This window comes from Hippopotamus amphibius, chromosome 7 (genome assembly GCF_030028045.1).
Source record: "Hippopotamus amphibius kiboko isolate mHipAmp2 chromosome 7, mHipAmp2.hap2, whole genome shotgun sequence".
Classification (NCBI taxonomy): Eukaryota; Metazoa; Chordata; class Mammalia; order Artiodactyla; family Hippopotamidae; genus Hippopotamus; species Hippopotamus amphibius.
Window position 1 is genome coordinate 21,923,109 of NC_080192.1, and position 17,577 is coordinate 21,940,685.

Sequence of the window (17,577 nt, forward strand, 5' to 3'; positions counted from 1 at the left end):
CAAGATCCAAGATGGAGTGGGAGGGAAACTATTGCAATACTACTGCATTAAATTTAAGGCTAAGTGAAAGTGAAGGAATCACTATCTTTAAAATATTGAGTCATATCATAATATAACAAGGTGTATTTTTCCATTGGAGTCCAATTTTAGTGTTCCTCTCTTAGCCTTTAATAATTTCTGTTGCCTCCCTATGCGTGTTCCCTTCTGCTGGTGTTATTGTATTAATTTCCTATTGTTGCAGTAACCAATAACCACAAACTTAGCAGCTTAAAAAACCATAACTTTATTATTTTACAGGTCTAGAAGTCCAAAGTGTGTCCCACTGGGCCAAGTCCAAGGTGTTGATAGGGCTGCATTCCTTTCTGGAGACTCTAGGGGAGAATCTATCTTCTTGCCTTTTCTGTCTTCTGTGAGCTGTGTTCATTCCTTGGCTCATGGCTGCCTTACACCTTCAAAACCAGCAATGGTCAGTCAGGTCTCTTATATTGTAGCAGTCTGACAATGACTCTCCTTCCCTCATTCACTTATAATGACCGTTGTGATACTGGGCCATCTGGGTAATCCAGGATGATCTCCCCGTCCCAAGATCCTTAACTTAATCACATCTGCAAAGCCCTTCTTGCCATGTGACATAATATATTCACAGGTTTTGGGGATTAGGACATGGACATCTTTGAGAGGCTATTATTCTGCCTACCACTGTTATCAATTCTCCTTTCCCTAGGGCTATCTTGTCACTCATTCTTCTCTCCCACTCAAAGTCTCTTATTTTCTTATTTTTCTTATTATTCCATATTTATGTTGTAGTCTTCCTTATTTTAATGTCATTGTAAGTCTGTAGGGGATGCTTTTCTTGCTACTGCAGGACATGTCAGAGCTGTAAGACCACTTCCAAAAGTTTTCATCTACTTTGAGTCATTTAGAATCGTGAGTCATCTCTAACTATGAAAGAGCCATAAGCCCACACTCCCTTGCATTAGTATTACTTTCTCCATTAGCAGAAAAAGAATTCAGGAAGCAGTGAAAATATACAGATAACTTCTATCATAGTACTAACATAATACTTCTATTCCCATTGTCTTATTTACCTAACATCTCCAAACCACCATCTTCTGTTCTCAGGAGATGCTTTGTCTTGATCAGACTAGGCTTGAAGACTTTCAGTGGCAGGGAACCTGCTACTTGCATTTCATACTGGGAAGCCCTAGTAGTCAGAAAGTTCATCATGAGCTGAAATCTGTCTCCTTGTTACCATCTCTCTATTGCACTTCTTTCTAACAATTTTAGTCATTCTTCTATTTTTCAAATACTTGTGATGTATGTTTTCCTGCACCTTTTCTTCTTCAGTCTTTCCCCACATGACATGGGTTTCCCTTCAGCAATTTCCTTACCCATGTGCAGAGAAAATAGTCCATTTGGTCTGTGCACCTCCTCAAATGTAGGTTGTAGTACCAAGCTGAGTATACCAGGTGTGGTTTGTTGCAGTTCTGGTTAAGCTGTTTCAGTTTCCCCTATGTGGTTAAGAAAGAGCTATATTAAGAGGCAAGTTCAAAGAGTAGTCTATAAAAGCCTCTAGGTCACCTTATTTTTGATTAAAAAAAAAAAACTGCATCATTGGTAATACTGAGAAATGGCTGTGCCCATACCTGGGTCCCTGATTGTTGCTAAGGTTTTTCATAAGTCAGAGGCCAACTATCCTTCAGCCCCTTTGATGAATAAAATCTTGCACCACTTTGCAGAGGATGGTCAACATCATACAGTTAGCCTGTCTTTTACAAAATTCCTAAACCAGATTATTCCCAATTCTAATTAGCACAGAGGAAGGGAGGGCTGTCACGTTCCCTGGTTTAAATATCATTCTTGTATTAAATCAGCCAATGTCACATTATGTCTTTAACTGATGCATTACACTCTGACTCACTGTCAGCTGTAACTCCTGTTTCTTTTTTCATGGTATTGTTAATCTATATACCCACATGCTGAATTTTAAAACTCATTTCTCTACTGAACCATAGGACCTCATATTTAATCACTAATAAACTTTGACTTGTTAGACTGAGCCCACCCCTGATGATTTTAAACTTTTATAGGAACACAGTGCAAACAACAAGTAAAAGCATATTATGTAGACTTTTTATTACTAATGTTTATTTTGCTCGGGGGGCATAATATTAATTTATTCAGTGCTCTCAGTATGCATCTTTTTTTTAAGAAGCACTATTTTGTCCACACATTGCACAACTAACTATAACAGGTAGGATAAAACTGACTAAGTAAGCCTAAGCATCAAAGCTGGATATTCTTTCGGGGGCTGTGAAGTTAGGCAGTACAGAGCCTTAGGGACCTGTTTAGGTTTTTGGGACAAGCCATTAGTCCCTTGGAAAAAAGCTTAGCAAAGACCAAGGCAGAGAACACAGTCTTAGACATGCTACCATTATAAAAATTCAAGTACAGAAAAAAAGTCTTGGATTCAGGAAGCAAGCATTCAAATAGATAGAGGCCAAATATCAAGAAAAAAGCAAAAGCTCCTAATCAAATTGGAGCCAGATTTTGCTAGACTAGGTACAATGGAGCCTTGAAAAGTGGGTCACAAACTGTTGGACCTCAGTTCTTTTAATCTCTCTAGTCCATTGCCAGAATTTACCATCAAGAGTACTTTGGCAATTAACCTGTATATCAAAATCCAGATTTCCCATAGTAAGGAAGAGGACTCGCAAAAGCTAAGAGGTTGGCAGGGTTGGATACTACCTAGCAGTGAGCAGAGTTTCCTCTTTCCCTTAGTTGTGGCAATAAAGATCTTGTCATAGTCCTTTTGTCTATAATACAATAGTATGAACACTGGATTTGCTGAAATAAGACTTAGGTTGTAACCACTAAGTAGCATCTGGTTAATAAAACTTCCATCAACCAGATGTTTGTTAATATTGGACACCTAATAATTTCAAGCCTTAGTTTCTGAATGCGTATAATAGTAACATTAGGAGGATTGCTCTGAGAGCTAAATAAGAATTATCTGGCTAAATGAAATACTCTACTTTGCAGTCTGTAAAGCACTTCATAACTGTAAGTTGCTATTCTTCTTACAGTGATTTGAATATGTAATAGTTTTTGAATGACATTATTTCAGATTTCATTAATTCAACAAATGTTTATTAAGTGCATACTATGTGAAAAGGATGGTTGTGGTCTTTGCCTCTGCTAGTTGAGGAATCAGGCCTTAAAATACTAACTGAAATGTCAGCTATTTTATGTATTTATTTTTTAGCATATGTTCATAGGGTCCTACTATGAACATGGCTCTTTGCTAGGTGCTAGACAAGCAGATCTTTAATTATTAACCACATTTATCTTATAGATTAATGGGATTATGTTTAGCCTTTAGTTTGTTCTTCCAGATCTTGTTATTTTAATGAGTTTACTATCTGGATCACGAGTGCATTTAATGAAATCATTCAGCATGGAAATTCTGAGATATTATGAAAGACCATGTTAAATGTTTAAAAATAATCAATATGTACTATGACTAGAACATTTTATGATTCTCTCATCAAATAAAGTTATGATGAAAGGAAATGAATTTATTTTGACCTGACTTAATCTTAGTAACCTCATGCTAGTGTTTGAAAGTGAATTAATTGGGAGAGGAGCAAGTCTAGACACAAGGAGACCAGTTTGAAAGTTGTTCTGGCAGTTCAAGTGAGATATAATGGTGACCTGGACCAGGGTTGCAGCAGGGATGGAGAGAAATGAATATGTTTGAGATCCATAATTCAGTGTTGACTATGGGACTTGGGGAATGACTGGGCATGATGTTGAGGAAGAGTGAGAATGAAGAATAGTCCCCAGGTTGTTTGAGTGGCTGCTGTGTGGAAGTACTGTTTACTGACAGGAAACAAAGGAGAGGTGATGATTTGGGGGAAAATTGACAAAAATGTTTAAAGATTTTTTTTTTTGAAAAATAAACATGAACATAATCATGAATGCTTTGAAAAGGATGAATGTGAGGAAAGACATATCCTACCAAATAGTAAAATTAATTTTAAGGCTTCCATAATCAAAACAGTATGATTGTGGTACTAGAATAGACTGACATATGGAACTGGTGTATACCTATTGTCACAGGAATTCTATTTCAAAAGAACTAGTTGACATGTAAACAAAGATGTATGCACAAGAATGTTCCCTTAAAAGAAAAACATTAAAATTTCAATACGATAAGAATAAATAAATTATGACTGTGTGTATACTGGGACTTAAATTCATCATGTAGACATATATTTGTCATTGAAACATGTTCAGAATACATTATTACGTATCTCAATAAAAGTTCTTAAAAAAAAGAATACATTATTAAAGGTAAAAATCAAATCGCAAAACATTACATATAATATCTTTATACATTTGTATATAATATCTTTATATAAGACTTACAGAACATCTCTTGAACCTTTATCCTACTCAGGGTGGGAAAAATGCAATGCGCTCCTTAAAATTTCCATAGAATCTACAAGGAGCCCAATCTCAGTTCTGATGATCACCTCTTGCTATAAATTCCTGTTTGTGTGGAACTTTTGATTTAATTCATTTTTCTCATCTGTGTCTATTCTTGATTCTCTGCTCCATGACTACTGGAATAGATAACATACCCTGGTTACTTGTGGAAGGTATTTTGTACAGGAATATCCATAGCCACATTTTTCTTAATAACAAAACATCTGGGAAATGTTTAAAAGTCTGTTGTCGGAAGAATGTGTAAATAAATTTGTGGTATACCTATATGGCAGACTCCTGCATCTCACTGAAAATAAATGAAGCTCAGCAACATAATAATGATTGAGAAAAGTCACAGAAAGGCAAGAGCATTTTACGAGTATATTATATATATGAAGTTCAAAAGCATACAGTACAAAACCATTTATTCTTTATTGATACTTACATATTTATACACCTGGTTGAATTTTAACAACAATCCAGGGAATTATAAACACAAAGTTCAAAACAAGATTTAGCCCTGGTTGTCAAGGGAAGGGTTGGGAATGGAAAGAGGAACTTGGTATGGGAGGGGTAGATCTCAGTGATAATGTTCTATCTCTTAAGCGTGAACACACATGCATTTATTTTATTATTTTATAATCTCATATATCCTCTTTTGAGGGATACTTGTCGGGTATTTTGTTGAATGCCCTGCTTTTTTTGCAATATGAAATATTTAGTTACGAAAGTACGGTTTTGCTATCTTTGTTTTACTATCTCCTTCCCTTGGGGCTCTCACTTTCCATAAGGAAGCCATGTGCATACTACAGACTTCTATGCCAATGAGAAATGATGGCACTCCCTTAGGAAAACAGAAGAGGGTGTACTTCTTTACTGTTTAAAATAGTTTGTCTTTCCTTTGCACACACCCACATGTCCACACATGGAAGCCATCTGGGAGAATATACACCAAAATGTTACTATTAGTTATCTGAGCTTGCTGGGTTTTCATGTGATAATTTTTTCTCTTTCTTTATATTTTCTAATATTACTAACTCATCCTGTGTGGTTAAATTTCAAAGTAGTTTTCAAGGCCTTTAAAATCCTCATAATTCTTTATAAACGCAATAAAAGTCTAATTTAACCAAATCCATGAAGAATGGGTTGTCCTGATTAATTTAATTTTAGGATGATATTGAGTTTAAGCTGGAGACTCTTTTTTCATAGACTCATTACAATCTTACTGTAATCTCACTTTTTTCACTTTTGATATGCAAAGCAACAAACAATAATTTAAAAAAAAACAGAAAAGTAATTTACATCTTTAAAAGGCATTATCCTTTTCCTAACTGGTACTTAGATTTGTTTGAAAGGACATTAGAGACTGTTCAGTTGATCAATAAATATTTATTGAGGACCCATTATGTGGGAGGTGTTGTATTAGATTCTGGGGATAGAGTGGTGAACAGCAGAAATTCCAGCTTTCATGGAGTTTACAGTCACCTGGTATATTCATTGTACAAGGTGTTTTATACATAATTTTATTGATAGATAGTTCTGTGTAAACATTTCCACTTACGAGGAGTTCCTTCTGTTGCTTTCTAGTGCTATTTTTTAGCTAATTATTTTATCAGTGCATTTTTATTTTAGAAGATAAGCAATATTGTTAATTCACCGAAAATTATTTTTTGTTTTGGCCCAAATTGCCCTCCTTGACTGATAAACATTGGTCTTTGTTCTGCCTTTAAGAACTTTAGAATAGATCTACCACAGCAACTTATCCCCCTCCCCACTTTGTGGGCTAGCTCTTGAGGGATAGCTTTTCAGATACATTGAGAAAACTATTATGCAGCTGTAAGGCTTCTCTGGAATAGAACACTGCAGTTCCTTTCATCATTTCTTCTGTGACATGGTTTTTAAATCATATACCATCCTGATTGCTTTCCTCTGGACGCTTTCAACTTTGTCACCCTTTGTTGTTAAAAATAAATTACTCCCAATTTCCTGCTTTCAATAGAGTAGAGTGAACATAATTGACTCTTTGATGTGTGAGGGTCTGGTATGGTCTGAAAGCAATTACACTAACCTTGAATACTTATTCTACTAACATAAGTATCATTATAGAAAAAAAATAGGAGCTTGTACTAAATCTTTACCAATGCTTGGATATATCTTGGAAGATTTTTTGAAAGTGAGTTTATTTTTTTTTCTTCTTTTTCTTTTTCTTTTGATAGTGAAGTATGGTTTATAAAGGTAACAAATATCAAAAGTAAAGCCTGATTATGAATTTCATCATGTAGATAATTTGTATTTCTTTGCTAGTACACTGTGAACTTTATGAGGGCAAGGATTATGTCTTATTTGTTTTTTTAAAAATCTCCAGTTACTACAGTCCTAGATGTATATGATAGATGCCCAATAAATATTTGCTGACTATTAATGCCTTGAGTAAGAAATAAAGATCTTGTAAAATGAAACGAATTCCAATTTTTAGTCTATATTGAAGAATCAGTAATATAGAATTGGACCTTAATTTTATCCTAACCTGAAAAGAGTAACCTTGTATATTAGCAGTATTCACAAAGGAAGTGTGTTGGGTGGGAACACATTTACTTCTAAATGACTGAAAACCCAATTAGCAATGACTCAAACAATAAGAACTTTAATATTTGCTTAAGAAGACTGAAGAAACTGGTTCTGGGGCTATGTGAGCAGCTCAATGATATTATTATTATCAAGGTTCCAGGCTTTTTTTTTTTTTTTATCCTTCTGTAGCCATTCTTGACCTGTTGTCTTTTTCAAGTAAGAGGCTTACTGCCTTATGGTTACAACATGCCTGTGCTAGCTCCAGACATCAAAATTGCACCCAGAGAGAGGAAACTGAGGATGGCCAAGGCTCTGAAAAAGCCTCTTTGCATGTCTTTTCTCTAGGGAAAAATATTTTTCTGGAAGCCTCCCAGCAAATTTCTCCTTATACCTACCTGGCCAAAAACTGAGTCATATGGCTATCTCTAGGAAACAGGCAAAGGAGTAGAGTCTTGGAAATGACTGTTGATTAGTTAAACAACTGTTTATACCACAAGTAGAAAATACACATATATTACAAAAAGAGATCATGACAAGAGATCAAGAACCTTAGTGACACCTTCAGGGGAACCAAATTATAAGAACTCTTCTAAAAAGATCACTGGTAATATTGGGGTTACACAATTGCATAACATTCAAATAGATGAATCATCACCTCTCAATCACTTTTAGAAGAACTGACGAACCTTATTATCTTTCCTAGTTTTTATAAATTAAACAGGTTGTGTCTTTATCACAAAGCTATTTTTATTTTTTCTCCTTCCTTTCAGGAGTCCTATCCAAAGAAGAGGAATTACACTATGGATATTGTACCATCTGCTTCTCTGGATACATTTCCTTCAGAAAATGAGAACTTTCTATGTGATCTCATGGACACAGCAGTTACAAAGAAACCTTGCTCCTTAGAAATTGCAAGGGCCCCTTCTCCAAGAACTGGTAATATTTCTTACTAACGTTTGGACCAATTCAATTTACATGCTTGTGTATCTGAAGATGTATCATTAACATTTTGATTTCCCACAATATTTTAAAAATGAAAGTGCCCTAGTATAGTCATGATGATTTTTATTTTTATTTATTTATTTATTTATTTTTTGCATTTTGAAGTGAGTCCAGGTAAGTTAGAGCTTTTTTGATGTGAAGTCTCTTAACTTCCTATCAAGAGCCCTCATGGAGGTGGCACTGCCATAGTAAAGACACTCTGAAACCTTTTAATAGTGAAAAGCTTTCTAGGTCAGATACAAAGCTTTGGGTCCTTCAGAGCATCATAGCAAATTTGGTAGCAAGAGTCTTTCAGTATACTTTCCTAAATCCTATCTGCTTCCAGGTTATCAAAGCATACTCAGCTACGTTGTGTATTTTATCTCTTTTATGGTATTTTCAGATCCATTACTTTATTTATTTGCATTATAAACTGGTGAACAAGGCAAACAAATATTATGCCCATTTTACTAATAAGGAAATTGAAGCTAAGTGTCTTATTTAATATCAGTACATTGGTGGGCCTTGGCTTGAGCATGAATTTTTGACTACCATAATGTTTGCTTTGCCACTGCCTCTAGGAAAGAATGCAGAGTAGTTTACATGAAAGCTAATGAGGGAAGAAAGCTTCAAGTGGGTGGTCAGCATATTCAAAGCTGCAAAGAAATTTTAGAAGTTCTGAGAGGCTTTTTTTTTTTTTTTTTTTTGATTTGACAACCCAATTTCTGCCTGTCTTTGAAAAGTAAGTTTAAGAAGTGATGTGATAAAACCATTTCTGAAAGTTAACGGTGAGACACTTGGAAATGCAAAATAAGGAAATAAGAGTGAAGAGTACAGATGACCCTTTGAAGAGGATTAGAAGAAGAGATAAGATGCTAACATGAGAAGAAAGTGGTATGAGGGAGAAATGGCTAGTTTATTTTAAGATAAGTAAGACTTGGTCAAGTTTAGAAGTTGGAGGCATTTGCTGTTGGAGAGCAAGAGATCAAAGACAAAGAGTAAAAAGAGAGAACTGAACAGGTAGAAATTAAGACTGAGCTAGTCTAAGAAAACACAGGCATCCCTTCTCTCAGCGAGAAGAGAAAATAGAGCATTATGAATACAGAGAAAATCTGAAATATGTATTTCCAGGTGGGTTCAATTTCTGAGTAATGTAAAAGGTTATTGACTGAAAAGAAGAGCTAGATGTTGAGAAGAGTTAAGATAAAATTCAGAAATACTATTTTAAGTAATAGGCTATGGAATTTTGTAGCAGTGAACAAGTAGGTTTTTAAGAAGAGTTGAGACCAGGGTGTTGTATGAATCATAAGCATGCAGAAGGAAGATTTTAGGATGAGTTAAGAGCATAATCATGAAAATAGTTAAAGTTTGTTGAGCATTTACTATGTGCCAGATACTATTATAAATGCTTTATATACATTATTTCATTATTTCTTACAATTCTATAAGGTAGTAATACCATTATTCCCATTTTTACAAATGAGGAAAGTGAGGCACTAAAATATTAGATAATCTCCCCCCAAGTTTACATGTTAACAATGGATGGTTCTGGGACTTGAACTTGGGTTGTCCACTTGTACTCTTAAATACTGTGTTAGTTATACTTCTGCATTATATTAGGAGATAAAGTGGAATTGAAAGTGTGAACCAAGTACTGAAATCCTCAAGAAATATGAAGGTATGCCTGGAAACTCATGTATGATAACAATACAATCAGAAAAAATATGTTATAATAGGATAGCATAATCTTCAGATGAGCAGCAGATTTTGAGTGAAGGTAGTGATTCAGAAGCAATCACACAGTGTGAAGACAATGCTGAGAGATGATAAGAATGAGAGTTGAAAAGAATGAAAAATCTTCTGTAGGAGAGGTCAAGGGAAAATAATGGGGAAAACAGGGGCAAAGCTCAGTTAAGGTAGCAAAATGGAGGGTGTATGTATAAAAATTTAAAATAGCTTTAATTAGGGAATGGGGGTAGGGGTGTTAATTTAGGGGGTAGGAATGAAAGCATTGTTTATTCATTAAACAATCAAAGACTAATTGAGTTCCTTCACATGCCAGGCATGGCTTTGCATGTCAAGGATACAGGGATGAAAAAGACATGGACCCAGTTAACAAGACTAATTAGGCTTAGAACAACTCTCCTGCTGAAAACAAATAAACATGCTGGATAAAAATACAGAAGAGGAAAACTTAAAAGCATCAAAAAGGTGACAGGAATATTATGCAAAGTGAATAACATTTAAATTAGGAACTTCTTTCTATCAGTGTATTAATAAGAAATAATCAGGCCAGTATACTGGTGAAGGTGGAAAGCCAATGGAGAATTAAAGCCACTTTTGTCCTAAAGCTGCTGTTGAACTTTGGTGCTCAAGTCCTCTATGGGTTTATGTACAGAAAACAAATCACTGTGCCTGCTCAGCATGAGGACTCTAATAGGAAATCCTTCCTCCACAGAGATAGGACTACAGGGGCTACACCCTCACAGTAATCATAAATACTCCTGCCTCATAGCCTTATTCCAAGGAGACTGCAAGGTCTGCAAAGATGATTTGTTGTGAGCAGAACAAGTGGAGAAATTCCTGAGGAGTTGTAACCATGTGCTGGTCCTCACACAGATTTGCACCCCAAACATACCACCCATATGGTCTAAAAAACATCAGTCCATGAATTTAGTTTAAAGTAATACCCTCAGTCATCAAGCAGAAGCAAAAGTAAACCATCTGGAGAGGAATATATTATCTTTCTAGGCCCCAAGTAATTGCTATAAATACTTTTTCAATTAAAATGATTGGTTTGCAATCATTAAGCCTAAAAGAAAAAGATCCCCAAACAGGAATCGACAAAAATAAGAAAGAACAGATACACACTTGAAAAGCCTTCAAATATTGGAATTATCAGATACAGACTATAAAATGACCATGCTATTATAAATAAAACATAAGCTTGAAGGTATTTTAAGGAATAGAAACCATAAAAAAATGACCTAGCATATTTGAGAGGAGAAAAGAAAACTTGGAAACTGAAGAAAACACACACACAAAGAAAAACAACCCCAAATTTAAATCTCAGTGGATGAGTGGAACAGCAGATTAGACTCAGCTGAAGAGAGATTTAGTGATCTGGAAATTAGGTCATAAGAGTTTTTCAGGATGTTGTATAGAGATACAAAATTATTTTAGAAAATATGAAAGAGAAGCTAAGACACTTGGAGGATACACCAAGAAACTCTGACTTGTCTAATCAAAGGAGAGGAAAGAGAGAATGGGGCAAAGCAATATATTCAAGGAACTAATTTTCCAGAAAGACACAGGCCTGCCTTTGTACTTACATGTAGGCAGATAAGTGAGTAGTTAATTTCAACAGAGTATAATAAGTGCTAAGATAATATTACACTAAAAGCGCTTTGGGAGTAGAAAAGAGGAACATTTAACACTTGGGTGCTTGAGGAAGATGATGTCTGGGTCAGTTGTCTATTGTTATTTAATAAGCCACCCAAAGTATACTGACTTAGTGGAATATTCGTCATTTATTTTGCTCAAAAACCTGCAAGTTTTGCAGAGTATATTTGAGAGGGCAGCTTGTCTGTGTCACATGGTATGAGCTGGGGTTGCTCAACTGAGAGAAAGAGGACCCACTTTCAAGAGGGGTCACTCACATGGCTGGCAAGCTGGTGTTGGCTAAGAGCCTGACACAGACTATGGGCTGGCAGTCTTTTTTACTCTCCATGGACTGTTTGGGTTTCCTCCTGACAAACTGACTGAGAGTGAGCATTCCAAAAGAACCAAGTGGAAGCTGTATCATTTTTATTACTTAGCCTGAGAAGTTACAGATTATCACTTCTACCATAGTCCCAAGTGAATTCAGATTCAAGGGGAGGGAACATGGACTATATGTCTTAATGGAAAGAGTGTTAAAGTCACTTTGTAATAAGAGAATATAGGATGGCAGATATTTTTGCTATCATTATTGGAAAATAAAATATGCCACAGTCTGCTCTCTGTTCACAGTGATTTATATCCTTTTCCTATGCAAATTACACTCATTTCTTCCTTCAGGATTCCCAAACATCAGCCCAGTACTGCATGAACTCCCAGTCTAGGTTCAGGTATGCATGAGTCTCCCTGGTACAGTTCTTGTGGTACATGTCCTTAACTACCTTTGCTTTTGGCAGTGATGACCTGTGAACTAAAGAGACAAGTTACCAGTCTCCTCTGCTACACATCCAACATATAATAGTGGGGAAGGCATAGGAAAACCACAATTGACACTCCCTTTCAACCACAGGGAAACAGGGCACACAGTCATCACTAGTCTGTGGCAGTTCTGAATCTAATCAAGCACAGTTCCTTGATTAAGGCTTAGTACAATGGAATAGTAATTCTTTTCTGCGTCTCTTGGTACCACCATCTGAGTCATTCTTCCTTTTGCATGAAAAGTAACCCATGTTTACAACTGAGTATCTTTCTTACTTGCTTACTGTGTATAAAAGATTATGGGTCAAAAGACCTCTTTTGATTTTATATTATCTTTGTTCCTTCCAGTTCAAGCTGAAATACTTTCGTTTAAAACGTTGTGGACTGTGTTTCAGTTTATACTCCACTCCATTAGACAAAAGCTTATATTCCAAATAAGATTTTCTCTGCCTTGTGCTCTTTATGAGACTTCTGTAAGACAATGTCCTTGATGTTCTTAGAAACCCTATTATTGAACAGGGAGGATCCATGAGGCATGCCCTTAAATCCTTAGAGGGTCTTTTGTCTGGCTTAAAGTTTCTATGCAGCACTACCATGTGTTACTATAGTATATTTCTCACACAGTATACTGTATAAGAAGCTGTATTATACAACAGCCTCAGAAGGTAATATTACTTCCATTGTAGTCAAGAGACTGCATGTATTTAAGTGGAGGGAATTTAATTCCCCTTCCCTTTTATGGAAAAGTGTTATTGAAGTCACACCATAAGAAGATATTCTTATAGATACTTTTGGAAAATACAAACTTCAACAATGCCCAGGCTGTTTGTTGTTTTTTAAGTGGGATGAGAGTTAATTTGCATGGGTATATAATTTTCCCCAATTGTGTTCAATCATCTGCATTCAGTATGAAAAATTAGTTTGCTCAACTGACCCAGGCTTAATTTATAATGATTAGTGGTCTTTGCACTTTGGGCTATGACTGTGAATTCTATGGGTGAGGGAGTCCAGAATTTAAAATGGAAGAATTTTTTTTTAATGATAGGAATACAGATGAATATGAGTCAGAGATATTTCTGTTCCAGTTCTAGATGAAACCTTATCAAGTGAAACCCACAAAATTCCCCTCCATAAACACCATAGCAGGTAGAAGAGTGTGCTAACATAACTGTCATCTGGCCAGGTGAGGAAACAGTTCAAGTCTTTTTTTTTCTGTTGATTCGATAAAGCTGTACCTTAGGTTTTGCCTGGATCCAATTACTTCCAAGCCTCTCATTCTGCTATACCTAGTATTGCCTTTTTTCCTTAGGACCAACTAACTAAGCTTGGAGAAGTTACTGACCTCTCTTGGAGTTATAAGTCCTTTATTAACTAAAGGTAGGACTTGTAGAAGAGGAGACCTCTCTTGATGCACATGTCTTTTAGAGACCCTCATATTGAACTGGGTGGGTAACTACCCTTTAGTTCCTCACTCAATAAACATTTATTGAGTGCCTCTGGTGTTCTCGGTCTTGTGCTGCATATTGCAGAAGAAACAGAGTGAAAGGTACAAGTCCTGATAGTTAGGAGTTTAGAATGTGTTAAAATTAAGGGTAATAAGTTCAGTGAGAGAGGTGAGCATAAGGTGCTCCAGGAGAGTAGAATGGGAGGGAGGGAGTAAAGGCTTCCTGAAGATGTGCTGCCTGACCTGAGCCTCAAAGAAAGAAGAGTTAGGTGAATGAATGGGAAGTATATGTCTCTTTAGGCCAGGCAATAGTGTGTGCAGAGATCCAGATGTGTGGAAGAACATAATGTATTCACAGACTATGCCCAATTTAGCATGGTTAGGGCATAGAAAGAGATTAGGTGAAAATGCATAAACACCTGGAGTGACATGCTGAAGTTTGGGACAGCAGAGTCAAACCACTGACAGACTTTAAGGACGGACATGACACGATAGGTTTTTGTGTTTTGGAACTCTCTCTCTGGAAGCAGTATAGGGGATAGATTGGACAGAGATGAAGCTAGAAGCAGGCGGATTAATTAGGAGCTCAGTGTGTAGTCTCAGCAGGAAATGATGAAGGCCGGGACAAAGGCAATGCCAGTGAAGAGGGGGAAGGGGGAACAAAGCTGAAAGGTGTGTAGGAATGAAGCTCATCCCTTCTCCCCTTGGGATTCTGCCATTTGGCAAATAGTAGCCAAGGGAACAAAAGAATTATGTCTTAGGGAATGCATTCTACAGTTTTTGGTTAACTGTGCTGGATAACTTGGCTCAGTTTTACAGACAAAATGAGGATTTCTACACACACAGGAACTGCATTCTGAAGCTTTTCCTGGAGAGAAAAAAAGAGTGAGGAATAAAGAGAGACAGAAACAGAGACAGAGAGAGTGGAGGGATGACTATGTCTTTAGAGGGACTGTTATGCGTTGATCTGTGCCCCCATCCCCACCCACAAAAAGGTGTATGGGAACCCCTGGTACTCCTAGTAACTCAGAATGTGACCTTATTGGAGAACTGGGTCTTTAGAGAGATCGTCAAGTTAAAATGAAGTCTTTAGTTTGGTCCTAATTCAACATGATTCATCAAAAGGGGGACACAGAGATAGGCAAAGAGGGAAGACGATGTGAAGAGACACAGGGAGAAGATGTCCATCGACACGTCAGGAGAGGCCTGGAATGGATCCTTTCCTCACAACCCTCAGAAGGAACCAGTTATTACAACACCTTGATTTTGGACTCCCAGCCTCTAGAACTGTGAGAAAATACATTTCTGTTGTTTTAAACACCTGGTTGGTAGCAGCCTGAGGAAACAAATACAGGGACTATAACTGAGCACACAAACTCAATACCTAGATGGGAGGGGTGAATTGGGTGCCAGGGCCTATGAGAACAGGCCGTGCCCAGCCTTGTTTATCTCAGAGGCTATGCAACTTGAGGGTGTTGATTGTAATTGGCAATGTCATTCATGGGTATAGAGTACGTATTTGCTCAGAAAATCAGTTAAGTATGGCTGTTAGTTCCCTTTCTGTGGTCTCTGTTATTTATTCACTAGGTGAGCTAGTATAAAACAGGTCTTAACCTGACCACAAGAAAATTTTTATCATATAAACTGATTTAATTTAAATACAAAAGCAGCTTATTAGTAAATCTATATTCAACAAGATTTTATAATTCAACCAGAAAAGGAAGGATACTCTCTGCAAGGAGCATTTTACTCATGCCTCAGTGACTACAGATTTATATGGAATAAAGAATAATACTGCTCTAGTACTAGGCTCATTAAATAAAGATTAACAGAAGTCCAGTCCTTGCTTGATAAATTTGCTAAGACTCATGTTTACTCAGTCAATATTGAATCATATTTATTTCCCTTGTTGCATCAAGCAAAGGACCTTACATAATTGTTGTGGTGACTCAGTTACATAAATGAATGAATCATTAAATGAGTGAATGAATGAATAAATATTATCCTTAAAAGAAAATAGATATAATGGCAGAAAAATCCCTTATGAAATAGTCAGATACCGTCAAAGATAATGTTTTCTTATCTGCCTTTCAATTAATTTTAACAGTCACAGGGGAATTTTTCCATTTTATGGTTACTAGGCAACCTGTTATTTTGAATCACTTAGTACAGGCTTTGCTCACTATGGATGCTCAATAACTCCATTTTGATTAATGAGTAATTTACAACAACACCAGTGAAGACTGTTTCCAATCCTGTTGGGTGAGAATAGATGATCTCTGATAAAAAGGACACAGTCAGTAGTTCCACTCTAGGATAGTGTGGGTCTCAGTTACCTTTATTCAATTTGCTGATGTGCTCACTGGACTATGGTCAACCTGAAATGAAAATGTCATGTGGTGAATAATCCTCCACACCTCACTACACTTCCCCCAGTATCCTGAAATAGGTAGTAGTGTCAGGGTGATTCTGTAACGTATTTATACCAAAATATTTTTTGAAGTGGTGAAGCTTTCTTGATTCTAACGCCAAATTTTTGAAATTAAAAGAATTCAGACTGGACTAGGACGAATGTTTATCTCTGCTAAGCAAGTGGATAGTGTCAACATGAGTTCTGTGGGTATGTTTAACTCATTTAAGAGAGCAAACTATTTTTAAGCCCCTTGGAAGCATTCTTTAACATACAAATACTGGCCTTGCTGATAAGAACCATTTTTATCAAACAGCAATTATTTATTTGGCATTTGCTCTGTGCTCAGTGCTGTCTTAGCCATTTATTAAGGCAGATCTCCACGCGGTAAATTTGTAACCCAGCATTAGTTTATTGAAGGGCAAAGAGAGAAAACTAGGGCAGCAGTAACTGCAGTGAAATCCTGGTAAATTATTCTTTCATCCATATGGAGAGTTTACTAATTTGAAAATGTAGTCATCTCAATTTGATCAAATTGGTGGATGTTTGTTATATTTGGAAAACAACATCCTAAACAAAAAGAAAGCTATCCCTTTTTTTTCTAAAATCAGTTTCACTTGTTCTATATATGAATAACATGAATTGTAGACTCAAGATTTCTAAAAGTACACTGAACTCTTATTAAAGTGATTATGTGGAAGATATAAGCTTTTTATGATGTCATATATGGTATCCTGTGGAATAGAGATTCTCTACAATGTCAGAATATATATAATAATGAAGTAAACATTCATTAATTCATAAATTCATGCTCACCAATTACAAGTGGGCCGTCCATACTGCATCATTCCACTCTTTCTTTACTCTCCTCAAACCTCAGATACTTTACCCTACCTTGTCTTTTACTCTCAGCAAATGGCTTCATATTTTAATTAATGAAGAAAAGGGGAGCAACAAAGACCTACTGTATAGCAAAGGAAACTATATTCAATATCTTATAATAAATTATATTGGAAAAGAATATGAAAAAGAATATATATATGTATAACTGAATTACTTTGCTGTACACCTCAATTTAATACAACATTCTAAATTAACTATACTTCAAAAAAATGGTTAAAAAAAAAAAGAAAATCAGAGCCATCAAGTGGAAGTTTTATGTCCTCCACCAAGTCTACAAATACAACTGCTTTTGTACCCTTCTCTTGCCTGTTTGTCCTGTTAAAATAGAGAGTATTTTTCTCCTCCTATGGAAGGTCAGTTCCAACCTCTATGCTCCATGTCTCTGCCTTCTCAGGAATTTGACCCTTTCATTCATTCCTTCTCTCTCCTGTGTTTTTAATTGTCCTTCTTCCCTGGGCTGTGCACAGAAACATTTAAATCTATTTAAGTCTTTTTCATTTGAAAAACAATAACAAACAACAAAAACAACTAATAATGAAAGCGACAAATGAACAACTAAAAAGTTCCCCAATTCCACTTGACT

General features: G+C 36.1%; 1 protein-coding gene across 5 annotated transcripts in view; it reads left to right on the forward strand.

The window, feature by feature from the left end:
• The window catches only part of ANKS1B (ankyrin repeat and sterile alpha motif domain containing 1B), a 1,070,894-nt gene that overhangs the window by 373,673 nt on the left and 679,644 nt on the right, over positions 1-17,577 (forward strand). For all 5 annotated transcript variants that reach the window (XM_057741211.1, XM_057741212.1, XM_057741213.1 and 2 more), the window contains exon 10: positions 7,830-7,995. In XM_057741211.1, coding sequence (XP_057597194.1) covers positions 7,830-7,995 — 166 coding nt within the window. The remainder of the gene's footprint in view (positions 1-7,829; positions 7,996-17,577) is intronic.